This window comes from Amblyraja radiata, chromosome 10 (genome assembly GCF_010909765.2).
Source record: "Amblyraja radiata isolate CabotCenter1 chromosome 10, sAmbRad1.1.pri, whole genome shotgun sequence".
In the NCBI taxonomy this organism is placed as follows: Eukaryota; Metazoa; Chordata; class Chondrichthyes; order Rajiformes; family Rajidae; genus Amblyraja; species Amblyraja radiata.
Window position 1 is genome coordinate 2,321,976 of NC_045965.1, and position 21,698 is coordinate 2,343,673.

The following is a 21,698-nucleotide window of genomic DNA, read 5'->3' on the forward strand; positions in this document are numbered from 1 at the left end:
TCACCGGAGCTAGAGAGCGATCTGGAGGTGGGGAGGTTACAATTATACTGGTGATATGGGGAGTGGTTAGTAGTGGTGAGGTCACTGTGTTAAAGGAACATGCACTAGTCTACAACCGCGCTGTCATCGCCCGTCCTGAAAAGGACGCAAGCTTCCGGCGACAATCAGTGGAAGCCATCACTTGTCGCAATAGATGATGGTGGTAGCAGAACTAGCTCAGGATACTTCCAGTTTCCAGCCCCGCGACATAGACGCTTCTGCTATGGGGCCCTTGTCACATGTGACAATAAAGTATTCCACTCCATTGTTTTATTCACACTTTTTATAATGTCTGCATGCATAACTATGACAGGGGTCAAATGCTTCTTGTAATCATCGGGTCTAAGTGACAAAAGCTTTGTTACTTTTGTTATTAACATTCTCTGGCTGATGCACCACACTTTTCTCATACAAACTGATGTGTGATGCCATTTATAGGAAATGGAGGGAAAGATTGGACGATGCAGAGAAGAGAAAACTTGAAGAAGCAAGAGAACTGCAGGTTAGTATATTTTTATGGTTAGTCAAGTTGTCCAAGTCAAGTTAATGAGCAAAGAGGCCCTTCTGCAGTTGTACAGAGCCCTAGTGAGACCACACCTGGAGTATTGTGTGCAATTTTGGTCCCCTAATTTGAGGGACATTCTTGCTATTGAGGGAGTGCAGCGTAGGTTTACAAGATTATTTCCCGGGATGGCGGGACTGTCATATGCTGAGAGAATGGAGCAGCTGGGCTTGTACACTCTGGAGTTTAGAAGGATGAGAAGGGATCTCATTGAAACATATAAGATTGTTAAGGGTTTGGACATACTAGAGGCAGGAAACATGTTCCCGATGTTGGGAGAGTCCAGAACCAGGGGCCACATTTTAAGAATAAGGAGTTAGCCATTTAGAACGGAGACGAGGAAACACTTTTTCTCACAGAGAGTGGTGAGTCTGTGGAATTCTCTGCCTCAGAAGACATTGGAGGCAGGTTCTTTGGATACTTTCAAGAGAGAGCTGGATAGGGCTCTTAAAAATAGCGGATTCAGGGGATATGGGGAAAAGGCAGGAACGGGGTACTGATTGGGGATGATCAGCCATGATCACATTGAATGGCGGTGCTGGCTCGAAAGGCCGAATGGCCTACTCCTGCACCTATTGTCTATTGTTATTGTCAAGTGAGGTCACTTCCATTTTGCTGTTGCGGAATAATATTGCGCTAAAATAATATATTCAGTGTTCTGGGCATTCAGATCGTTCACAAAATGAGTAATCCAACAAAAGTTACTCCAGCTGGTAAATCTACTTAAACTGTCTAATTTTGAGCACCCAGCAAAAGTCCAGGTTTTGGATGGAGTGATGCTCCAGTAGTTTTGTGGGAGATTCTCAGTGCAGCTTAATGATTTTACTGAAGAGCTTCCCATTGTTTTTCCAGTAAGGGTTTCGGTGGCTTTGCTCTGTCAGATTGCTGGAGAATATTAGCAAAAATGCCAAAGAAATTAACTCCTTGGCTTCTTTAAATGTCGCCGGCTCTGCCACTGAATCTGAAAACCTACTCCAGGTCTTCATCTCTGTACCATGTCCCATATCTTGAAAGCAATACATCTTGTGTAGGAAGGAACTGCAGATGTTGGTTTAAACTGAAGATAGACACAAAATGCTGGAGTAACTCTGAAGAAGAGTCTCGACCTGAAACGTCGCCCATTCCTTCTTTCCAGAGGTGATGCCTGTCTCGCTGAGTTACTCCAGAATTTTGTGTCTAAGCAATAGATCAGTAAGTGTTTCAAATATATTTTGATTGATAGCAATTTGAGAGTTGTTGGTAAGGATGTGAGAGTATTTTTCAAAACGATTTGTGATGGGGGGGTGGCAAAAAAAAATCTTTACAGATACAATATTAAAATCCTGCTATTAATCGAACAATTACTTTTAGTAGTAGGGGAAGAACATTTCACCTGCTGACAGGAAACTCTTTCCACAGAAAGCGGGGATTACTTTTAAAGTGGATAACAGTTTACCAAACTTGGTAAATTTGAATGAAGATCCACAGATTTCGGAGATGCTCTTGTATATGATAAAAGAAGGCTCTACAAGAGTGGGGAAGCAACAGCCAAACTCCAAGCATGACATTCAGCTGTCTGGGGCACTCATTGCTGATGATCATTGGTGAGTTGGATAATTCTGAATTTTCTGCACAGCTCAACATGGAGAAAATTATGGCCTATTTTTCTTCTAAACATTTTACACCAATTTCCTTTTGGTATGCGATTGGAAATATTGAAAAGTTGAAATTACAATTTAATTTGTGTGGACTTAAGAAATAGGTCAAACGACCAGGCATTTGGATTGCAGCATCACATGTAACAGCAGTGACACAGAAGTGGCAACCTTGATTTACTTGCTGAAATCTTGCCCTGCGTTTGAACCCACATGATACAGTGCGATTCTTCATAATATTTAATGGGAAGGCAGGATTTTCTTTTACTCCAGTAGGATCCCAAGTGGGTTTGATTTTTATTTTACTAAAACCAAAGATCCTGAGAAAGCAAATTATGAATATAGTGAAAATAAGCTGATTAATATACGTTAATATGCTTTAAAATATTAATTTGGTTTTCAGAGTGTACTTGAAATGTATAATCTTATCTCTAAAATATTCAATGCATAATTCTTACTTGCAGTATCATACAAAACTTAAAAGGTGCAGTTAGCATTGCACCAATAGGAGATGCAAATACATACGTCAATGGACACCATATAACGGAGTCAACAGCACTGCATCATGTAAGTAACTTTAATGTGATGTATGTTAACTGAACAAGCTTTCCTACCAAGCACCATTTATATTTGTTTTGCTCTGCATAGCATGGGTGTTTTTTATGTCATATAAGACATAAAGTAGTTGTTGTCCTGTTTTAAACAGAATATATAGTGTTTATGTTCAAAATAAGAGAATGCCTTTAGGCAACTATTTTTGGTCAATGGGGAAAATATGGCTTGAATGTATAATGCTCTTTTATTTTGAGTTGCATCAAAGTTGAACTGTTCTTGGTGGGAGAGATCTCAAATTAATTTAGTCCATAATCATGCATGGACATTTCATGTAAAGGAGAGCCTCAGAATAGGTTGCCTGCTTATCTATTCAGGAAGAGAAATGACATGACTGTTATGGAGAGAAAGTACTGAATAGAGAGTGGATCAGAGGGTAAATGGAATAAAAACAGAATGCAGGAAGAATTCAGGGGATCGAACAGCATCTGTGGAGGAAGAGAGTTGGTCGATATTTTGGGTCAAGATACCAGGACTGAGAGGGAACGGGAATGATTACTGGTATATAGCAGAATGTAGAAGGGTGGGATAGAGGCTGGTTGGTCTTACATGGAACCAGATGGAGAGGGAATGAAGGGCAAATGGAACTATGTTGAGGGGAGGGGGAGTGGGGACTGTTTGGATAGAGAATCGTGGGTGATAGGTGGAACCAGATGAGGATGGGATGATGGATGCCTTGTACCAGGGGAGGCAGGGAATGGGAGGGATGAACAATGGGGGAGTAAACTACATGGCAGGCGAATGTGCGGGATGAGAGCACAAAGGATTAGGATTGAGGATATACATTTTGAAGAACTGGTTAAATGCTCAAATTTAAATGAGAAAATCTGACTCCAAGTCAGATTTCTCAAATTTCTCAGTAAGTTGCAAAGACTAAAGGGCATAGCTTCAAAGGTTTCAAAGGTTTTTTATTGGAACGTGTACCAATTAAGGTACAGTGATATTCGTATTACCATACAGCCATACTAATAAAAGCAACAAGACACCCAACTACATAAAAGGTAACATAAACATCCCCACATTCCTCACTGTGATGGAAGGCAATAAAGTCTAACCATCTTCCCTCATTTTTCTCCCGCGATCGGGGGAATCAAGCCATCCGTTGGGGGGCGATCGAAGCTCCTGCAGCCGGCGGTCGAAGCCCCTGCATCGGAATGATCGAAGCTCCCGCGTCGGGGCGGTCGAAGCTCCTGCGGCTTGGAGCTCCCAAAGTCGGTTTCTAACCAGAGACCACGAGCTCTACGATGTTAAACTCAGCAGGCTCCCGCAGTTGGAGCTGAGAGGTCAATCCCTGGCAAAGGGATCGCCAGCTCCGCGATGTTAAAGTCCTGCAGGTTCCCGCGGTTGGAGCTCCCGAAGTCGGCCTCCAGCAGAGGCCTCCAGCTCCTCGATGTTAGGCCGCAGTGCGGACAGAGATACGATACAGAAAAAAATCGCATCACTGTCAAGGTAAAATATTTTTTTAAAGTTTCCCCCAACCCCCACCCCCCCACCCCCCACATAAAACAAGCTAAAGAGCAATAAAAACATACATTTAACACATACTAAAGAAACAGCAAAGAAGGAAGGGACAGACAGACTGTTGGCGAGGCAGCCATTGTTGGCGCCACCCGGTAGCTTTAAGGTGAAAGGGGCAATGTTTAAAGGAGATGTACAGGGCAGGTTTTTTTTTACATAGATGGTGGTTGGTGCCTGGAATGCGCTGTCGGGGGTAGTGGTGGAGGCAGATATGGTAGTGGCATTGTGGAGGCTTTAGGATAGGCATATGAATATGCAGTGAATGGTGGGAAATGGATTATGTGCAGGCAGATGAGATTAGTTTAACTTAAGTCATGCTCTGCAAATGTTGGTTGAAGAGCCTTCCCTGTGCTTCCTGTTCTATGTTCTAGGTAAGATATTTGGTACAGTTATAAATATATATTGTACATTTTAAAGGGCGACAGAGTAATACTTGGTGGAGATCATTACTTTAAATTTAATCATCCACTGGAAGTTCAGAGTGGGCAAAGAGCATCTTCAGCGAATGCACTCCATCGAGACGCTCCAAAAGACTTTGAATTTGCAAGAAATGAACTTATGCAAGCTCAACAGGCAAGGTAAAACAAAATTCTAACAGCTATTTCTGAATATTTGGTTAATTGCTTGAAAATGTGAGTGAGCTTCATTGATAATTGATCTTTTTTGACTGTGAATGCAAACTGCAATGGGGGTATTTCTCGTAGTAAAATACTTGCATTACTACATTCAGGACACCATTTCTGGCACTACTACAGCTATTGGAATCTGCAGCAAAAAAACAGAGTATTGGAGGAACTCAGTAGGCCAGGCAGAATCTATGGAGGCAGAGGGCTGGTCGATATTTTGGATTGAACTCATTACAGAGTCCTGATGCAGAACTCGACCAAAACAAATGTAACCATCTTCTGCCTCCATAGATGCTGCCTTTGCTCAACTCCTCCAGCTGATTGTTCTCCCCCCCCCCCCCCCGCATTCTATATTTGTCAGAAGCATGTAATAAGCGAGTTACATTATAATTGTTTAAGAAATACAAGTAAATGTTTTTTCCTTTAAACTGATTTTTGATCAAATGAAATAATGTGATATAAAACTCCTCTAATCCACTATTCCTTTTCCAATTTCCTCTGGCATCCCAAATGTGTACCATTTCAGCTGATTGTCTATTCAACTTTAGGGTCCCACCAGTATTTTCAGTGCTTATAAAGATTAATTAATAATTGTTTTACAGATGTGGGTTGCAAAATACACACTATAGTCTGACAAATTTAGTGGTTACTGAATGGTGATTTTGAAAAGGTAAAGGGGACATATGGATTTTCAAAATATCTATCTTATTGCTGTGGAGGAAGTTCACTGATAATCTTGTATTCATGAACTTGAACATTTTAGTATTTTTAAATTTGTTAGTTTGTTGTCTACTCAGAAGTTACAGAGTTTAAACTTCTAAAAATGCTTGAGGTGAATTCATGGGAAAAGTAAAGGACTTGTTAATGTCATCTTGGTGTTACTTTTAGGAAGTGCAGGAAAGAATGTTATTCAGGTAATACCCTTCATCATGCATCTGTACTCTGTGGATGGCTCGATTGTAATCGTGTTGTCTTTCCGCTGACTGGTTAGCATGAAACAAAAGTTTTTTTTACTGTACCTCAGTACATGGGACAATAAACTAAACTCAAACTCAGCTGCTTTATCCAGCACATTTAATTTGTGTCACCACCAGTCATACCGAACAAGGCAGAAATTTAGGAAATACGAGATTGATGTAATGTACTTCTGTGAAATATGCTGATCTGTGGTCACAACTGCTGCGGTAAATCAGTGTCATGGAGTAATATTTCCTAGACAGAAAAATAATCAAAACATCAAGGATAGTCAAGCAGATATATCCAGGAAGGTACACGTCCAGCCATTTGAGCCAGTGGTAATGCAGTATTGTCATGTATTTTGTGACTAGTTTGTTCATCAGTCAATGAAAGTAAGCATGCAGGTACAGCAGGCAGTGAAGAAAGCGAATGGCATGTTGGCCTTCATAACAAGAGGTGTTGAGTATAGGAGCAAAGAGGTCTAGAGTTGTACAGAGCCCTAGTGAGGTCACACCTGGAGTATTGTGTGCAGTTTAGGTCTCCCAATTTGAGGAACGACATTCTTGCTATTGAGGGAGTGCAGCGTAGGTTCACCAGGTTAATTCCTGGGATGGCAGGACTGTCATGATGATAGAATGGAGCCGCTGGATTTAGAAGGATGAGAGGGATTCTTATTGAAACATATTTGATTATTAAGGGTTTGGACACGCTGGAGGCAGGACACATGTTCCCAATGTTGGGGGGGGTCCAGAACCAGGGGCCACGGTTTAAGAATAAAGGGTAAGCCATTTAGAATGGAGATGAGGAAAAACCTTTTCACACAGAGAGTTGTGAGTCTGTGGAATTCTCTGCCTCAGAGGTCGATGGAGGCTGGTTCTCTGGATACTTTCAAGAGAGATCTAGACAGAGCTCTTAAAGATGGCGGAGTCAAGGTATATGGGGAGAAGGCAGGAACCGGGTACTGATTGTGGATGATCAGCCATGATCACATTGAATGGCTCGAGGGGCTGAATGGCCTACCCCTGCACCTATTGTCTATTGTTTATTGTCTCAACCTATATTGCCACTGCAATATTAATTAAACAATTACCTCACCCGATGTTGATTTCCACTGAGAATTATATTAAAATTTAACATGATGGGCTGGTAGCCAACCCAAGGGGAGTCCTACATAGAGAAGGGTTATCGATAAATACTGGGGGATGTTTTAGGGAAATTTGTTACAGGTTTGCAATGTCACACCACCTTCAGGATGAAATCCACTCTTTTTCTTTTGGGATGTTGTATAATTCAAAACTATAGAGTTGAGGGCTGAAATTCTATTCTAATTTTGAAAAGTAAAACGTTGATGTTAGTTCACTATTTTTAGTAACTTTGCAACTCCAATTTTTTCCTGCAATTGTATTTACAGACTTGAAGTTGAAATCGAAGAGGCACGTTTGCAAGCTAAGCAAGAGATGATGCAGGGTATCCAACTTGCAAAACAAATGGCTCAAGAGGAATTATGCAGTCAAAAATCTCTGTATGAAAATAAAATAAGAGGGCTTGAAGAGGAATTGGTAATTTTTTTAAATTCTAATGTGGTTATTATTTGTTTATATTGGAAATCCGGGAGGCAAATTAAAAGCCCATAATACTGGAAACACTCAAGTCAAATGTCATTTGTGGAAAGAGAAACACTTAGTATTTTGGGTTAATTAGTTAGTACAAAACATTTCATGGTTTCTCCCTCCACAGATGCTGCCTGACTCCGAGTGTTTGCAGCATCTTCTGTTGTTATTGTTCACCTTATTTTCCGTCAGGACCTTCATACTGCTGCAGACCAAGTCAGAATAAAAAAATACTATGGGAGAGTGAAACTGTTGAGTAAAGTTCAGTGGAGATTTAATTTAACATTAAAATTTCACAGAAAGATGCACCACGTTACTTTTATCAAATCTCTAATTCTGTGTATATCCCACGTTGCATGTGTATGTGTTCCTGTGATTCTCTTTGGGATATTTAGCCCTTGCACCTGGCTTATAATGCAATAAGGTCTTGGCTGATCTTTTTTCTTTCCATCCTTTTTTTGCATTTTGCACTAAATGTTTTGTTACAAATACCTATGAGAGAGAAGCGAGTGTTACCAAACTACTGAATTCACTGGTCGGAGTGGAACCCTCTCCAAGACGGACGTAAACCTCACTGTTTGATCTGTTTTTACAAAATGTTAAATGGTCAGCTCAACATAGATTACCAAACCTACATCAAACCCAAACCTATTAGGAGCAGACGAGGGCATTCGATCCAATTTGAGATCCCAGCTACCAAGACAGATTTGTACAGCAATTCATTCTTCCCCCGCACAATTAAAGCATGGAATAGTCTTCACCCTACCATAGTTACCCAACCAGACGCAACTAAATTTAAGGTAGTTCGTCTTCTCCAAGAACCCTTTTTTGTTTAAGTCCGCCCTCCGCCACCTCCAGTTTCAATTCCATTTGGAATATTTTGGAGGACCAAGAACCAAGAATCCAATGCCACTTGCACTAACTCCATATTGTTTCATTTCATTCAATATCCCAATGTGGATGCCTCGATCGCAGTCATGTATTGTCTTTCCGCTGATTGGTTATTGCGAAACAAAAAGCTTTTCACTGTACCTTTGTACACGTGATAATAAACTAAACTCAAACTCAATATCTATCTGTTTTAAGTTTACTCAAAGACTGAGCCTGCACTGCCCTTTAGGGAAGAGAATTCTTAAGGCTCATTATCTACAGATAATGACATTTTTTGTTTTGTGCTTTCTATTGTGTTTTCCAAAGGGGATGACTTCACATTTTTCCACCATGGCAGAGCAATGACCTGAAGCGTTAACACTCTCTTTCTCTCCACAGACGCTGAGTGACCTGCTGAATATTTTTACATTTTTGGTTTTCTTTTGGTGTATTACACTTGATTTCTCCATCAAAATGATTGATGTAATTGGGACAGCTGGGGTCCCATGCTGATCCCTACAGCCCCCCCATCAGCAATAGCCTCCCAATCTAGCCTCCTCTCTGTACTGTTCACGAACCAACCTTCCATTCCCACCTTTTATGAAAGGGATATTGCATTTGACAGAATGGTTGGAGCTTTTCTAAATTAGCACTAGCAGAATAGAGGAGCCAGTGTTGTCTATCTGACTTTTTCTAACTGGGAGTGAGCGCTGTAGACCTTGATTAATTTTTCTTAATGTAAAAACTGAATAATTTATGCATTGTCTAACTTTTCTTGATTGGTCAGGTGAATGAAAATAGAAAAAAGAAAGAAATAGAGCTACTGAATGTAAAAAAGCAGCTTCAGCAGGAGATGAATATAAACAGACGACTTGAACAAGAGTTGGAGATGAACAGGAAACGCCTAGAAATGGAAGCTTCAGCCACAAGACAGGTACGGTGATATTAAAACATCTTTTAACCATCTATAAATATTAACCCTACTCGTACTTTCTTTAGATTCGGTACTTTCGGAAAATGGCGTCTTATCTGCAATGGAATCCTTGACTTGTCTTGTGACTTAAAATGTTTCAGATCTTTTTTTAGTGAACATGATTTGTCGTTTGCGTTTGGATATATGAATGATTTTCCAATTTTGAAATAAAGATCCACTATAAATAAGCTGAATTAAAAAAACATTTTAAGGATTTGGATTACAACTGGGAATATTAGCAACAAGTCAAAGCATTGTTTTCTCTGCAATAAGGACACCAGATCCATATTGATCAAAAACAAATTGTTTTCGCAGTGGAGAGGTAATTGTATGTAAAATACATCATAAATTATAATCCTTGGCTGTTAAAAGCCAGGATATTTAAATATTAATTGAGGAGTCATTTTTAATGTATTCTGACTTTCAACTGAAGGTATCTTATACCTTTAGAAGGCCTTTAACAATCATGTTCTTAGTATGGATGTCTTTTTCAGACATACCTTGATTCAGTCTGGAGAAGGTTCTCGACCCGAAACGTCATCCATTCCTTTTCTCCAGAGATGCTGCCTGTCCCGCTGAGTTACTCCAGCATTTTGCGTCTATCATTTTCAGACAGATGTTTAAGAATATTTAAGTTTGTCCATCTGTAATAGGCTTCAACATTTTATGAGCTGTATTTCTTCTGTGCTTTCTCCCAATTTTTGTGATAATTATTTCTGTCATCCTCTTTTAAAAACTTATGGTTACATTGACACATGTCATCCATATGATCATGAATCAGACGTGAATTTTGTAGGAGACTTTCAAGGTGATTCTACCTTGTGATCCAGTCCATTTCTGCTTTCTCCCAGTGTTGTGCTATTTTGGGTGCAGTGACAATTGTTGGAACCCTTCCAGGATTGGACAACTCAGCATGAAAATGCAATCAGGGCCCAGAACCTGCTATGTTACTGCTTATTGGTTGCTCAGAATTTAATTTACACATACAATTTACATACTTAATTGTTTTTTGTTTTTGTTTCATTGTATCTCTTATTTTCATGCCATTGCGGAGGGCAAGTGGTGGGTGCTTTGGGAAGTGAGTGCCTAATTGTTGACTTAAACGGTTGTGCTCTAAAATACTCTCTCAGGCTCTGCAAGATCATAATATACGGCACGTAAAGTTTCTGGATGCTCTGGAAGCAGAGAAGAGAAAGATGGCACAAGACTTGGAGAGGATGCAGCAAGAAAAGAGATGGAAGACTCGAAATATTACTCCATGTACAAGTATGTTACATTTTTAAATATTACACAATGACTGTGCAAGCTACTTGCATCAATCTCTACCTTGACTGGACTTTTAATCTCAATTTATGATATTCAGAGAAAATTGAAAAGATGCTCACATTGTACATCTGATGTTTGCAGTCCCAAGATTCCAAAGTCTTTTTGGAGTGATCAAGAGGAATTTTAGAGCATTAAGTTGCATCTCCCATAGTGCAGAATAATACTGTGAACAATTTTATAAAGTACTGATCAAACTGAGAGAGACAGCTGGTAAATATTTTTTTTTAAAACCAATTGTACAATTTTTGCCCTGTTCTGACCAGTTTTTATGTTACAAATAGAATGTTTTATGTATTTTCTTTAGCAGGCCTAGTTATTTATTTCTATTTTTGTGTTTCAGACCATTCATATTGGAACTCTATGAAACTTTCAGTGATGGTTCAAGAAGCGAATACCATTAGCAACAACTTGAGGAAGCATACTGTTTTCAGTAGGTCAGCATCGCCAAAATAGCCCCCATATAAAATACACAATCTGCTTACTGCTGAACACCCTTCACACTTTTGATTCTCATGTCAAATTATTGCTGTAATTCCTTTTTACTTGACATTGTAAACATCTGAATTAGAAAAATTATTTCAAATCATTTTAAACAATGCATCCTTATATAGTTTAGGATTCAGTCTGATTATATATTTGTTTGTATCTACATTGCCCCAATTCAATTAAATGTCAATGAATAAATGTAACTAAGCAAAGTTAACCCTTTGCCTTCATGTATACAATCTGAGAATGCAACAAACAGCTGGTGTCGTTCATACCTTTTCTTTACAGATAAGGTAATAGTTAATAGTAGGGAAATAGATAAGAAATATTGAGCTTGTAGAAATTTCTTTTATTTTCAGTATTTTCAGAACATTGTGTATAATATTAAAGCTAATATGCAAGAAAAAAAGATTATTTGAAATAGTCTACAGCCTATTTAAAAGTTAAGGACAAAAAACCTAATTTGCTATGAATTTATGACAGATATAGAAAGTGCTGATTTGTGCATCCATTGAGGAGAGCATCTGTACTTGTTTTTCAATGTGTAATTTCTGCTTTTGGCCGATGAGCCACTAACCCCATAATGTGGATAGGAAAGAACTACAGATGCTAGTTTACACCGAAGATAGACACCAAATGCTGGAGTAGCTCATCGGGTCAGGCAGCATCTCTGGAGAAAAGGTATAGGTAACATTTCGGGTTGACTGGAAACATCACTTTTTCCTTTTCTCCAGAGATGCTGTCTGAGCCTCTAACCCCATTATGATGGATTGAACGATTATTACACATAATTATAAAATGAAAATAAACTCAAAAGAACTACAGAAACTGGAACTCTGGAAATAAAAAACAAAATATGCTGGAAGCATTTAGCAGATCAGGCAGCACATGGAAAAACCATTCATGCTTTGAGTCGAGGACCCTTCGTCAGAATGGGAAAGAGAAATACAAATCAGTTTTCTGTAGGAGATAAGGTGTGGGAGGGATGTATAGGACACATGCAATGTATCTGATAGGTGAGTCCAAATGGTTTAAGTGGCCAGTCACCAGCACATTAAGCTGCTTTGTCTGTGTAATTTAATATAAATGGTGAGCCTGTGGGGCCATTTGTATTTGAGATGTCTGGAGCGTAAGTTTGACCGAGTTTGAAGTTAATTTTATTTTTTGTAGACACGAGCCTGACAACACGAATGAAAGCCTTCAAATTCCAATTCAGGTTCAAGTTAAGAATACTAAATTGGGCATTAGCACTTTCTGGAGCTTGGAGAAATTTGAATGCAAGCTGGCGGCAATGAGAGAAGTCTATCAGGTAAAAATTCACGTTTCAGTTATGAATGATTAGAATATCTGGCTTTGTTGTCTGCCCGCACTCGATCATTTCTCAAACTTTGAACAGAAAATATAAATAAACAAGCAGCCACTTTATTGCATTTCACAATTTGAGATTGCTGATACAAGTCAGTAGAATCTATTTGACAGATTGATCCAAAATAATAAACTAAAATTCAAGCATATTTGAACAGAATTATTTAGAGGCACTCTTTTTAAAAAAAATAATTTGTTTGAGATTACACCAAAATTGAAGCTATGCGTATTTGTTCTGAGTTGGGGTCAAATGCAGGCGCTTCATAATATTGAATCGTATTACAGAGAAATAATTTGTAAAGACTTTTGCAAGGACATCCATACCTTCCTGAGAATTGTACAAAGGAATAATATTATTTTCCATTTTCTTTGAAGCTTACATATCTTCATTTTCTTTCTTACCCTTTGCTATTACTTAATTATTTTAAACTTTTAATTACCTGTTTTGTTGGCCTTTTAGATTGTTTATTTTCAATTCTGTCCATTTTTTGGCCAAACAATTTGTCTTCTGGGTTATGATTAGAATCAACACGTCTCGCGTAAGTGATGTATGCATGTTTTTATCTTAAAATACTTGGCTGAGATTTACAAGTTGCACTTTATAAATGAAATCAAAAAGAAAACTTTAGTTTTGTTAATATGATTTGATCTGTTAAGTCTTGTGGAACAGTGATGCAAATTAGTATTGTAACATTGAACCATATAAGATTTCCTTTGTTATGTTTGAACAAAGCCCTTGCTATTGTGCCACATTTAATTAATTGATGGTTATTTATTTCTGCCTATTATTATGCAGAATCCCACACTTCGTCAAACCTTTCTATCCAATACTACATCACAGATCCAATGTTGTCTGATGGGCAGCTGTTTCTCCGATTTGTGCCCTTGCTGTTGTGGCTTGATAAGCAGTGGTGTAAATGTAAAGTCAATCCTTTAAAAATCAAATGGTATCCATGTGCCTGGCATGGGGGATTCATGGCCCATACAGAAAGCAATCTGGAGCCATTCTGATAAAACAAATCCAAACATCCCAAACCATTAGTCTGGGCCTCGATATTAGAACCAGTCCTCTAGCTTCTCCCACTGAAGTTTAATCAATAGGTGAATATGTGGATTTTCCAAACAACCTTTTCAGATCTTGAACATACTTTGTACACTACAAAATGTTTGAGAATTTATTAAGCTTTTATAGAAGTACTTGGCAGTATTTTGTGCCTTTAAATTATGTAATACCCTCTATGTTTTTGACGTCTTTTCAATCTCACTTTTCGCTCCACCTGTGTTTCTTGGCATGGAGTCATGGTCTGGGGGAAGGGATGAGGAGGTCATCAAAAGCTGCTGCCTGGCTTCTGTTTGGGGAGTCTGCAGTGAAAAGACATAAATCAAAGCTAGTGTCAGGCCTTTCAGAAAATTAAATTATTATTTTAATTGTGGAGGGAGTATAGGATTGGAATTCTCTTTTCCAAAGGCAACAGATAAAGAGACAATTGATAATTTAAAATCCATGTTAGATTTTTGTAAGACATTAATTGGTTATCGTTGTATGGATTTGGATTGTACATAAATTATGCTCTCGTTGAATAGAGCCGCAGGTTTTTCAAACATTTCCTTCGTATCCAGTTTTAGTTTAAGAGATAAAGCACGGAAGCAGGCTCTTCGGCCCACCGAGTCCGCACCGACCAGTGATCCCCGCATATTAACAATATCCTTCACACACTGGGAACAATTTTTACATTTACACCAAGCCAAATAACCTATAATCCTGTACGTTTTTGGAGTGTAGGAGGATTTGAGTATAGGAGTAAAGAGGTCCTTCTGCAGTTGTACAGGGTCCTGGTGAGACCACATCTGGAGTATTGTGTGCAGTTTTGATCTCCTAATTTGAGGAAGGATATCCTTGCTATTGAGGCAGTGCAGCGTAGGTTCACAAAGTGAATCCCCGGGATGGCAGGATATGAGGAAAGATTGGAAAGACTGGGCTTGTATTCGCTGGAATTTAGAAGGATGACAATAGGTGCAGGAGAGGCCATTCGGCCCTTCGGCCCTTCGAGCCATCACTGTGATCATGGCTGATCATCCACAAGCAGTACCCCGTTCCTGCTTTCTCCCCATATCCCCTGACTCCGCTATCTTTAATAGCTCTATCTAAGTCTCTTGAAAGCATCCAGAGAATTGGCCTCCACTAATTTTAGGCAGGGAATTGGCCTCCACTAATCTGAGGCAGGGAATTCCACAGATTCACAACCCTCTGTGTGAAAAAGTTTTTCCTCATCTCCGTTCTAAATGGCTTACCCCTTATTCTTAAACTGTGGCCCCTGATTCTGGACTCCCCCAACATCGGGAACATGTTTCCTGCCTCTAGCGTGTCCAAACCCTTAATAATCTTATATGTTTCAATACGATATCCTCTCATCCTTCTAAATTCCAGAGTATACTATCGTAGCCGCTCCATTCTGTCAACAGTCCCGCCATCCCGGGAATTAACCTCGTGAACCCACGCTGTTCTCCCTCAATAGCAAGAATGTCCTTCCACAAATTTGGAGCAGAAACTGCACACAATACTCCAGGTGTGGTCTCACTAGAGCCCTGTACAACTGCAGAAGGACCTATTTGCTCCTATACTGAACTCCTCTTGTTATGAAGGCTAACATGCCATTCGCTTTCTTCACTGCCTGCTGTACCTGTATGCTTACTTTCAGTGACTGATGAACAAGGGCCCAGATCTCGTTGGACTTCCCCTTTTCACAACTTGACACCATTCAGATAATAATCTGCCTTCTTGTTTTTGCCACCAAAGTGGATAACCTCACACTTATCCACATTAAACTGCATCTGCCATGCATCTACCCTCTCACCCAACCTGTCCAAGTCACCCTGCATCCTCATAGCATCCTCCTCACAGTTCATAGTTCATCCTTCTAAATTCCAGAGTATACAAGCCCAGCCGCTCCATTCTGTCTCCATTCTGTCACAACAGTACATATTACATCTATCGCAACAATTGTAAATCTGCTTTGAAATTTATAAACTTAAATTACTGGGAAATGTTCTCCTGCCATCTAAAAATGGGTTTTGCTTTGAATTTGTGCTTGAAGGAAAATTATTTTTGTTCTCACCGTGGGAACATTGCAGATACCACATGTGTTGTTAACTTCATAACAAGAGAAGTTGAGTATAGGAATAAAGAGGTCCTTCTGCAGTTGTACAGGGCCCTAGTGAGACCACACCTGGAGTATTGTGTGCAGTTTCGATCCCCTAATTTGAGGAATGACACTCTTGCTATTGAGGGAGTGCAGCGTAGGTTAACAAGGTTAATTCCCGGGATGGCGGGACTGTCATATGCTGTGAGAATTTAGCGGCTGGGCTTGTACACTCTGGAGTTTAGAAGGATGAGAGGGGATCTTATTGAAACATATAAGATTATTAGGAGAATGGCCTCCTCCTGCACCTATTTTCTATGTTTCTACTCTAGGGCCTAGTGGAATCAAGGGAGATGGGGAGAAGGCAGGCTCGGGTTATTGATTGGGGACGATCAGCCATGATTACAATGAATGACGGTGCTGGCTCAAAGGGCCGAATGGCCTCCTCCTGCACCTATTTTCTATGTTTCTATTAAGGGTTTGGACACGCTAGAGGGAGGAAACATGTTCCCGATGTTGGGGGAGTCCAGAACCAGGGGCCACTGTTTAAGAATAAATTTGCAAATCTGCAAATTTGCTAATGTTACTTTTAATCGCTTCATCTAAATCATGAATGCATATTGTAAATAGCTGTTGTCCCATCACTGAGCCTTGCGGTTCCCCACAAGTCACTGCCTACCAGAGGGGATCTCTGCCCCCTAGAGGGGATCTTATAGAAACGCATAAAATCATAAAAGGACTGAGATGAGAAAAAAAATTTTCACCCAGAGAGTTGTGAATTTGTGGAATTCTGTGCCACAGTTACTGATTGTGGATGATCAGCCATGGTCACAATGAATGGCGGTGCTGACTCGAAGGGTCAAATAGCTTCCTCCTGCACCTATTTTCTATGTTTCTATCTCTGAGGAAACCTACATGATCACGGGGAGAACATACAAACCCCGCACAGACAGCACCCGTAGTCAGGATCAAACCCGAGTCTCTGGCGCTGTTGGGCAACTCTACCGCTGCGCCACCTTGCCTAGATCAATATGGGCTACTTTTATCATTGTATTTTATTTTATATTTGTATTTCATCGTATTTGATTTTATATTTGAAAAATGCACTTGATTTTACATCTTGATATTTAAGTATAGCTCTCTCCGATGTCTTTTCTGTGGCCAACGTAAAAAATTGTGAAATAATATGGTACACAACATCCTGTTTTGTCTTATTGTTTTCTCCTTGACAATAGTGGAGCTCTGTTTATTCTCCCCAACAGGGCACCAGGCATTCTGGAGATGAAGACATATTTTATGACCCAAATGATGACTGGGAAACTGACTTGACGCTCTCTTCCTCTTTCTCCAAGAGACGGTGCGCAGTTTTTAAAATCTACTTCCTTCTAATTTAGTTGATTTGAAAAGTTCAGTTATTTTCAGATGATATTAATATATACAATACAATACAATTTATTGTCATTTGAACCTCAAAAGAAGTTCAAACTAAATTTGGTTTCTGCAGTCATACACCAAGAAAAGAACCAAGCCACACAGCCAACACAATTTACACAAACATCCATCACAGTGAATCTCCTTCTCACTGTGATGGAAGGCAAAGTAATTGTTTCTCCCCTGTGTTCCATTTCTTCTCCTGATGTTAAAGCCCCCAGCGGGTGATGCCAAGTCCCACGGCTGTTAAGGCTACGCCGGGCGATGTAAGGCGCTGCTCCGGGTCTTAATGTTGGAGCCCCCGGCGGGTGATGGCAAGTCCCGCGGCCGTTAAAGCCGCGCCGGGCGATGCAAGGCCCCGCTCCAGGTCATTTTGAACCCCGCAACTCGGGCGGGAGAAGTTGCCGTTGCGGGAGCTCCGAAAAGCGGTCTCCCACCAGTGACCCGCGAGCTCCCAATGTTACCGTCCACCAGACCTGCGGCTGGAGCCTCCGAGCTCCGGAGTCGGGTCACATCAGCACGCCACCACAGCTCTCCACACTCCGAAGCCGGCCAGCCCCACGATGGTAAGTCCGCAGGCTCCGTGACTGGAGCCCCCAGGTCGTTCCGGTCGTAAGAAAGAACTGCAATGCTGGTTTAAATCGAAGGTAGACACAAAATGCTGGAGTAACTCAGCGGGACAGGCAGCATCTCTGGAGAGAAGGAATGTGTGACGTCACCGATACGTGACCCGAAACGTCACCCATTCCTTCTCTCCAGAGATGCTGCCTGTCCCGCTGAGTTACTCCAGCATTTTGAGTCTACCTTTAATATATTTTGGGATTGATCAGCAAAAGGCAGAAATTGTTTTATTGTTGGGGTTGTGTAGATTGGTCCAAGAACCTGACGGTTGTAGGAAGGTAGCTGTTCCTGAACCTGGTGTTGTGGAACTTCTGGCTTCTGTACCTCCTACTGATGTAACAGTGAGAAGAGGACATGACCTGGATGGTGGGGATCCTTCACAATGCTGCCATCTCAAGGCAGTGCCTCGTGCAGGTGCTTTCAGTGGTGGGAGGGCTGAACCCTCTGAGCCCACCCTTTGCTGCCTCTTGTGTTCCTGAGTATTGAATCTATATTTGTGTGTTGCATTTGAGTGTACTTGTATCTTGACTTGGAAAGCAGTCCATCAAACTGCATTTAGATATTTTGATTCTGATGCTGCCTAGATAAATGTGGCAAATGAAGTATTTTATCTAACTACTTCTCATTTCTCCACTTAGAAGCAAAAGTTTTTTCAAAAGCAAACGAATGTCTGGATGTTTAGCAGGAATCCAAGCACTAACCAGTCAAAATATGCAGTCAGCACATACAGGTATTTAAAATATTATTTTATAACCATATAACAATTTGTCTTGTACCTATACTGAATGCTGCTTTATTGTCTTCACTGTTGCAGTTGTTGAGGCTAATTTTATCAATTTATTTTGGGAGATTTATTTACCTCCTTTTCCTGTCCCAAAGTTCTTGTCCTGATTTATTAATTGATTGTTGGAATGTAGATCAGGGAGCAATGATAAGACTTGGTAAGCATCTGTTCTTCATGTGGGAATCGAAAAATCCCAGTGAGTGGCAAAATGAGGACTAGTCTTAGAAAAAAAGATTTGCATGAACATCTTGGTGTCTGAAAATGAATGAATTATTCTTTATTATCACATGTGACGCCCAAGGTATGCAAAGAGTCGCCACATAAATGGCGCTGACAAAGTTACAAAGTATCCCACGCCAGGTCCTCTGTTCTTCTCCCATCCCCCCTCACAGCGGTTCCCCCACGACGAGTCCTATTTTATTCCCAGTGGTGTGTCCTGTGGCTCCCGCATGGCCCGTCCTCGACCGCCACACCGACCTTCGCCACGAACGCTGCCGGGACCCTCCCGATGCCTCCACGGTGCCGGTCGGCTTTTCGGCATCTGTCACGGCTGCCTCCTGGGAGACTGGAAATAATTGTTTTTTAAGGATCATTTCAATAGAATTAATGGAGTGCAACAACTGTGATAACTGGAACAAATTAACATTCTTAGAGACAACAAAACAAACAATTATAAAGACACCAAATGTAAAGTTGTTCATTTTGCAAGAAATATTTAAGAAAGTATTTAAAAAAAAAACCCCCATATAATCTACATAGTGAAGGACTGTAAACATCTGAGAACAGAGGGGTCTGGGCGTCATAGCACATCATTTGTGGAAGGCTGGTATTCAGGCAGTGCAAGTGATTAGAAAATATATTAGAAAAGGATTTTAACATTCCTAATATTGACTGAGCCTGCCTGAGTGCAAGGGGCTTAGATGGAGTAGAATTTAAAAGCATCCAAGAATTTTATTACATGGCCTGCAGATAGTCCTTTGAGAGAAACTGGCAGTCCTCGATCTTATCTTAAGAAATGAAATATGTAGTTAAAATGTTAGTGGGGGAACATTTTAGAAACAGTGACTATAATTCTCTGTGTCAAAGTGGTTGAGATGGTCATAATGGATAGGAGTAGAATTAGGCCATTCGACCCATCAAGTCTACTCCGCCATTCAATCATGGCTGATCTATCTCTCCCTCCTAACCCCATTCTCCTGCTTTCTCCCCATAAATTCTGACACCCGTACTAATCAAAAATCTATCTATCTCTGCCTTAAAAATATCCACTAACTAGGCCTCCACAGTCTTCTGTGGCAAAGGATTCCACAGAATCACCACCATCTGACTAAAGAAATTTCTCCTCATTTTCCTAAAAGAACGTTCTGTAATTCTGAGGTTATGACCTCTAATCCTAGTCTCTCCCACTAGCGGAAACATCCTCTCCACATCCACTTTATCCAAGCCTTTCACTGTTCTGTATGTTTTAATGAGGTCCCCCCCTCATTCTTCTAAACTCCAGCGAGTACGTTCAGTGCCGTCAAACGCTCATCATAGGTTAATTTACTAATTCCTGGAATGATTCTTGTACACGTCCTCTGGACCCTCTCCAGAACCAGCACATCCTTCCTCGGATAAGGTGCCCAGATGGAATGCATAAGGATGAATAAATCCCGGGGCTGGATTAGATCTGTCCCAGGAAAGCAAGGGATGAGATAGCTGGATGCTTTGATGGTGTACCCTGCTTTAAAACAGTTGTATTGTTCTGGACAAGGTGAAACAACCTTTTTAAAGAAACTGAAAATCTGATCTACTAATAACCAGATGTACTAGTTTTTAAATGTTATTATTTTACAGAGAGGAAATGCTGAGGAAATACCGATTATTCAACCTTGCATCTATTAAATAAGGAACTTCTGATGCATTGTCTGTTTTCTGATGTGTGCAGTGAATGTGTCCGATTGATCAACAGCTATCATTTATCTAGTGCAGATAAATTACATCTATCTCAACGATTGCAAATCTGCTTTGAAATTTATAAACTTAAATTACTGGGAAATGTTCTTCTGCCATCTAAAAATGGGTTTTGCTATGAATTTGTGCTTGAAGTAAAATTATTCTTGTTCTCACCGTGGCAACACTGCAGATACCACATGTTCAGAAGGGTTTCCGCCCGAAACATGGCCTATTTCCTTCGTTCCATAGATGCTGCTGCACCCGCTGAGTTTCTCCAGCATTTTTGTCTATGTTCAGTTGCTTGCCTTGTTGAGGTTGAGGCAACAATGGGTCTTCTATGGTAGGATGAGGAATGCAGGGAGCCTCTGAGTTATCTCTCCGGGGCAGAAGTTGCACAGCAGATAGTTGATGATTTGACCTGCTTTTGTGTGTTTCCTGGAGGCTGGAAGTGCTGCTGTTGCAAAGTTGATGGAGCTCATGAGAAACTTCACCCCTGCAATGGGTTTATTGTAGATTTCCCCAAAATAACTTGTATTTTCCCATGCTGGACGTGATGTGTAATATTCCATGTAAGTCACCTGCTGAAGCAGAATAACCTTTGTTTAGATTTGATGAACATTTTAAGTGCATTACTTCTTACTTTATGTGTACCAGTTCGCTTTTATTATTGGCCTGGCTAGAATTAAAACACGGTTTCAAGTCATTTCACCTTCTTTCCATCTGAGAACAGAGTTACTGAACATGTCTCAAAGTATGTGCCCAGCATCCTCCGAATCAAAGTTGCCTGCCATTTGTAAGGAAATTCTGGGCACAGCTGTTGATTTTCTGGGAAGAAATCATGTATCACAAGAGAACATTCCTGACAGACTTGTTACTGATCTCCTTGCTGTGCATCAGGGAACAATGGAAATTTCCAATGCCTATGAAAAGCTTGATGAAGGGAGTCAAGAAAATTGTAAGTCTACAATTTCATTTTTTTTAATGTATTCTCCTTCTCTGGAAGTACCTGGCACATATTTAAGGAGAAGATTGTTTAAAAACTTATTTGCAATAATATCATGAAATATTTATTTTGAAACAATAGGACTCCTAACTGTGTAAGGGTTGGAGAGAGGAAAGCAAACTGCAATATTGACATTGAAGCAGACCTGAAATCATTTTTGGTTACTTTTGTTTAATTGACATACATAACTTTAGACTAACATCTTG

The 21,698-nt window shown here is 40.3% G+C and overlaps 1 protein-coding gene across 2 annotated transcripts in view; it reads left to right on the plus strand.

The window, feature by feature from the left end:
• The window catches only part of kif14 (kinesin family member 14), a 74,700-nt gene that overhangs the window by 36,623 nt on the left and 16,379 nt on the right, over positions 1–21,698 (plus strand). For both annotated transcript variants that reach the window (XM_033027887.1, XM_033027888.1), the window contains exons 13-24: positions 478–541; positions 2,000–2,184; positions 2,700–2,802; positions 4,783–4,943; positions 7,360–7,507; positions 9,216–9,362; positions 10,532–10,667; positions 11,068–11,161; positions 12,384–12,522; positions 16,981–17,075; positions 18,409–18,500; positions 21,220–21,444. In XM_033027887.1, the coding sequence (XP_032883778.1) occupies positions 478–541; positions 2,000–2,184; positions 2,700–2,802; positions 4,783–4,943; positions 7,360–7,507; positions 9,216–9,362; positions 10,532–10,667; positions 11,068–11,161; positions 12,384–12,522; positions 16,981–17,075; positions 18,409–18,500; positions 21,220–21,444 (1,589 nt within the window). The remainder of the gene's footprint in view (positions 1–477; positions 542–1,999; positions 2,185–2,699; positions 2,803–4,782; positions 4,944–7,359; positions 7,508–9,215; positions 9,363–10,531; positions 10,668–11,067; positions 11,162–12,383; positions 12,523–16,980; positions 17,076–18,408; positions 18,501–21,219; positions 21,445–21,698) is intronic.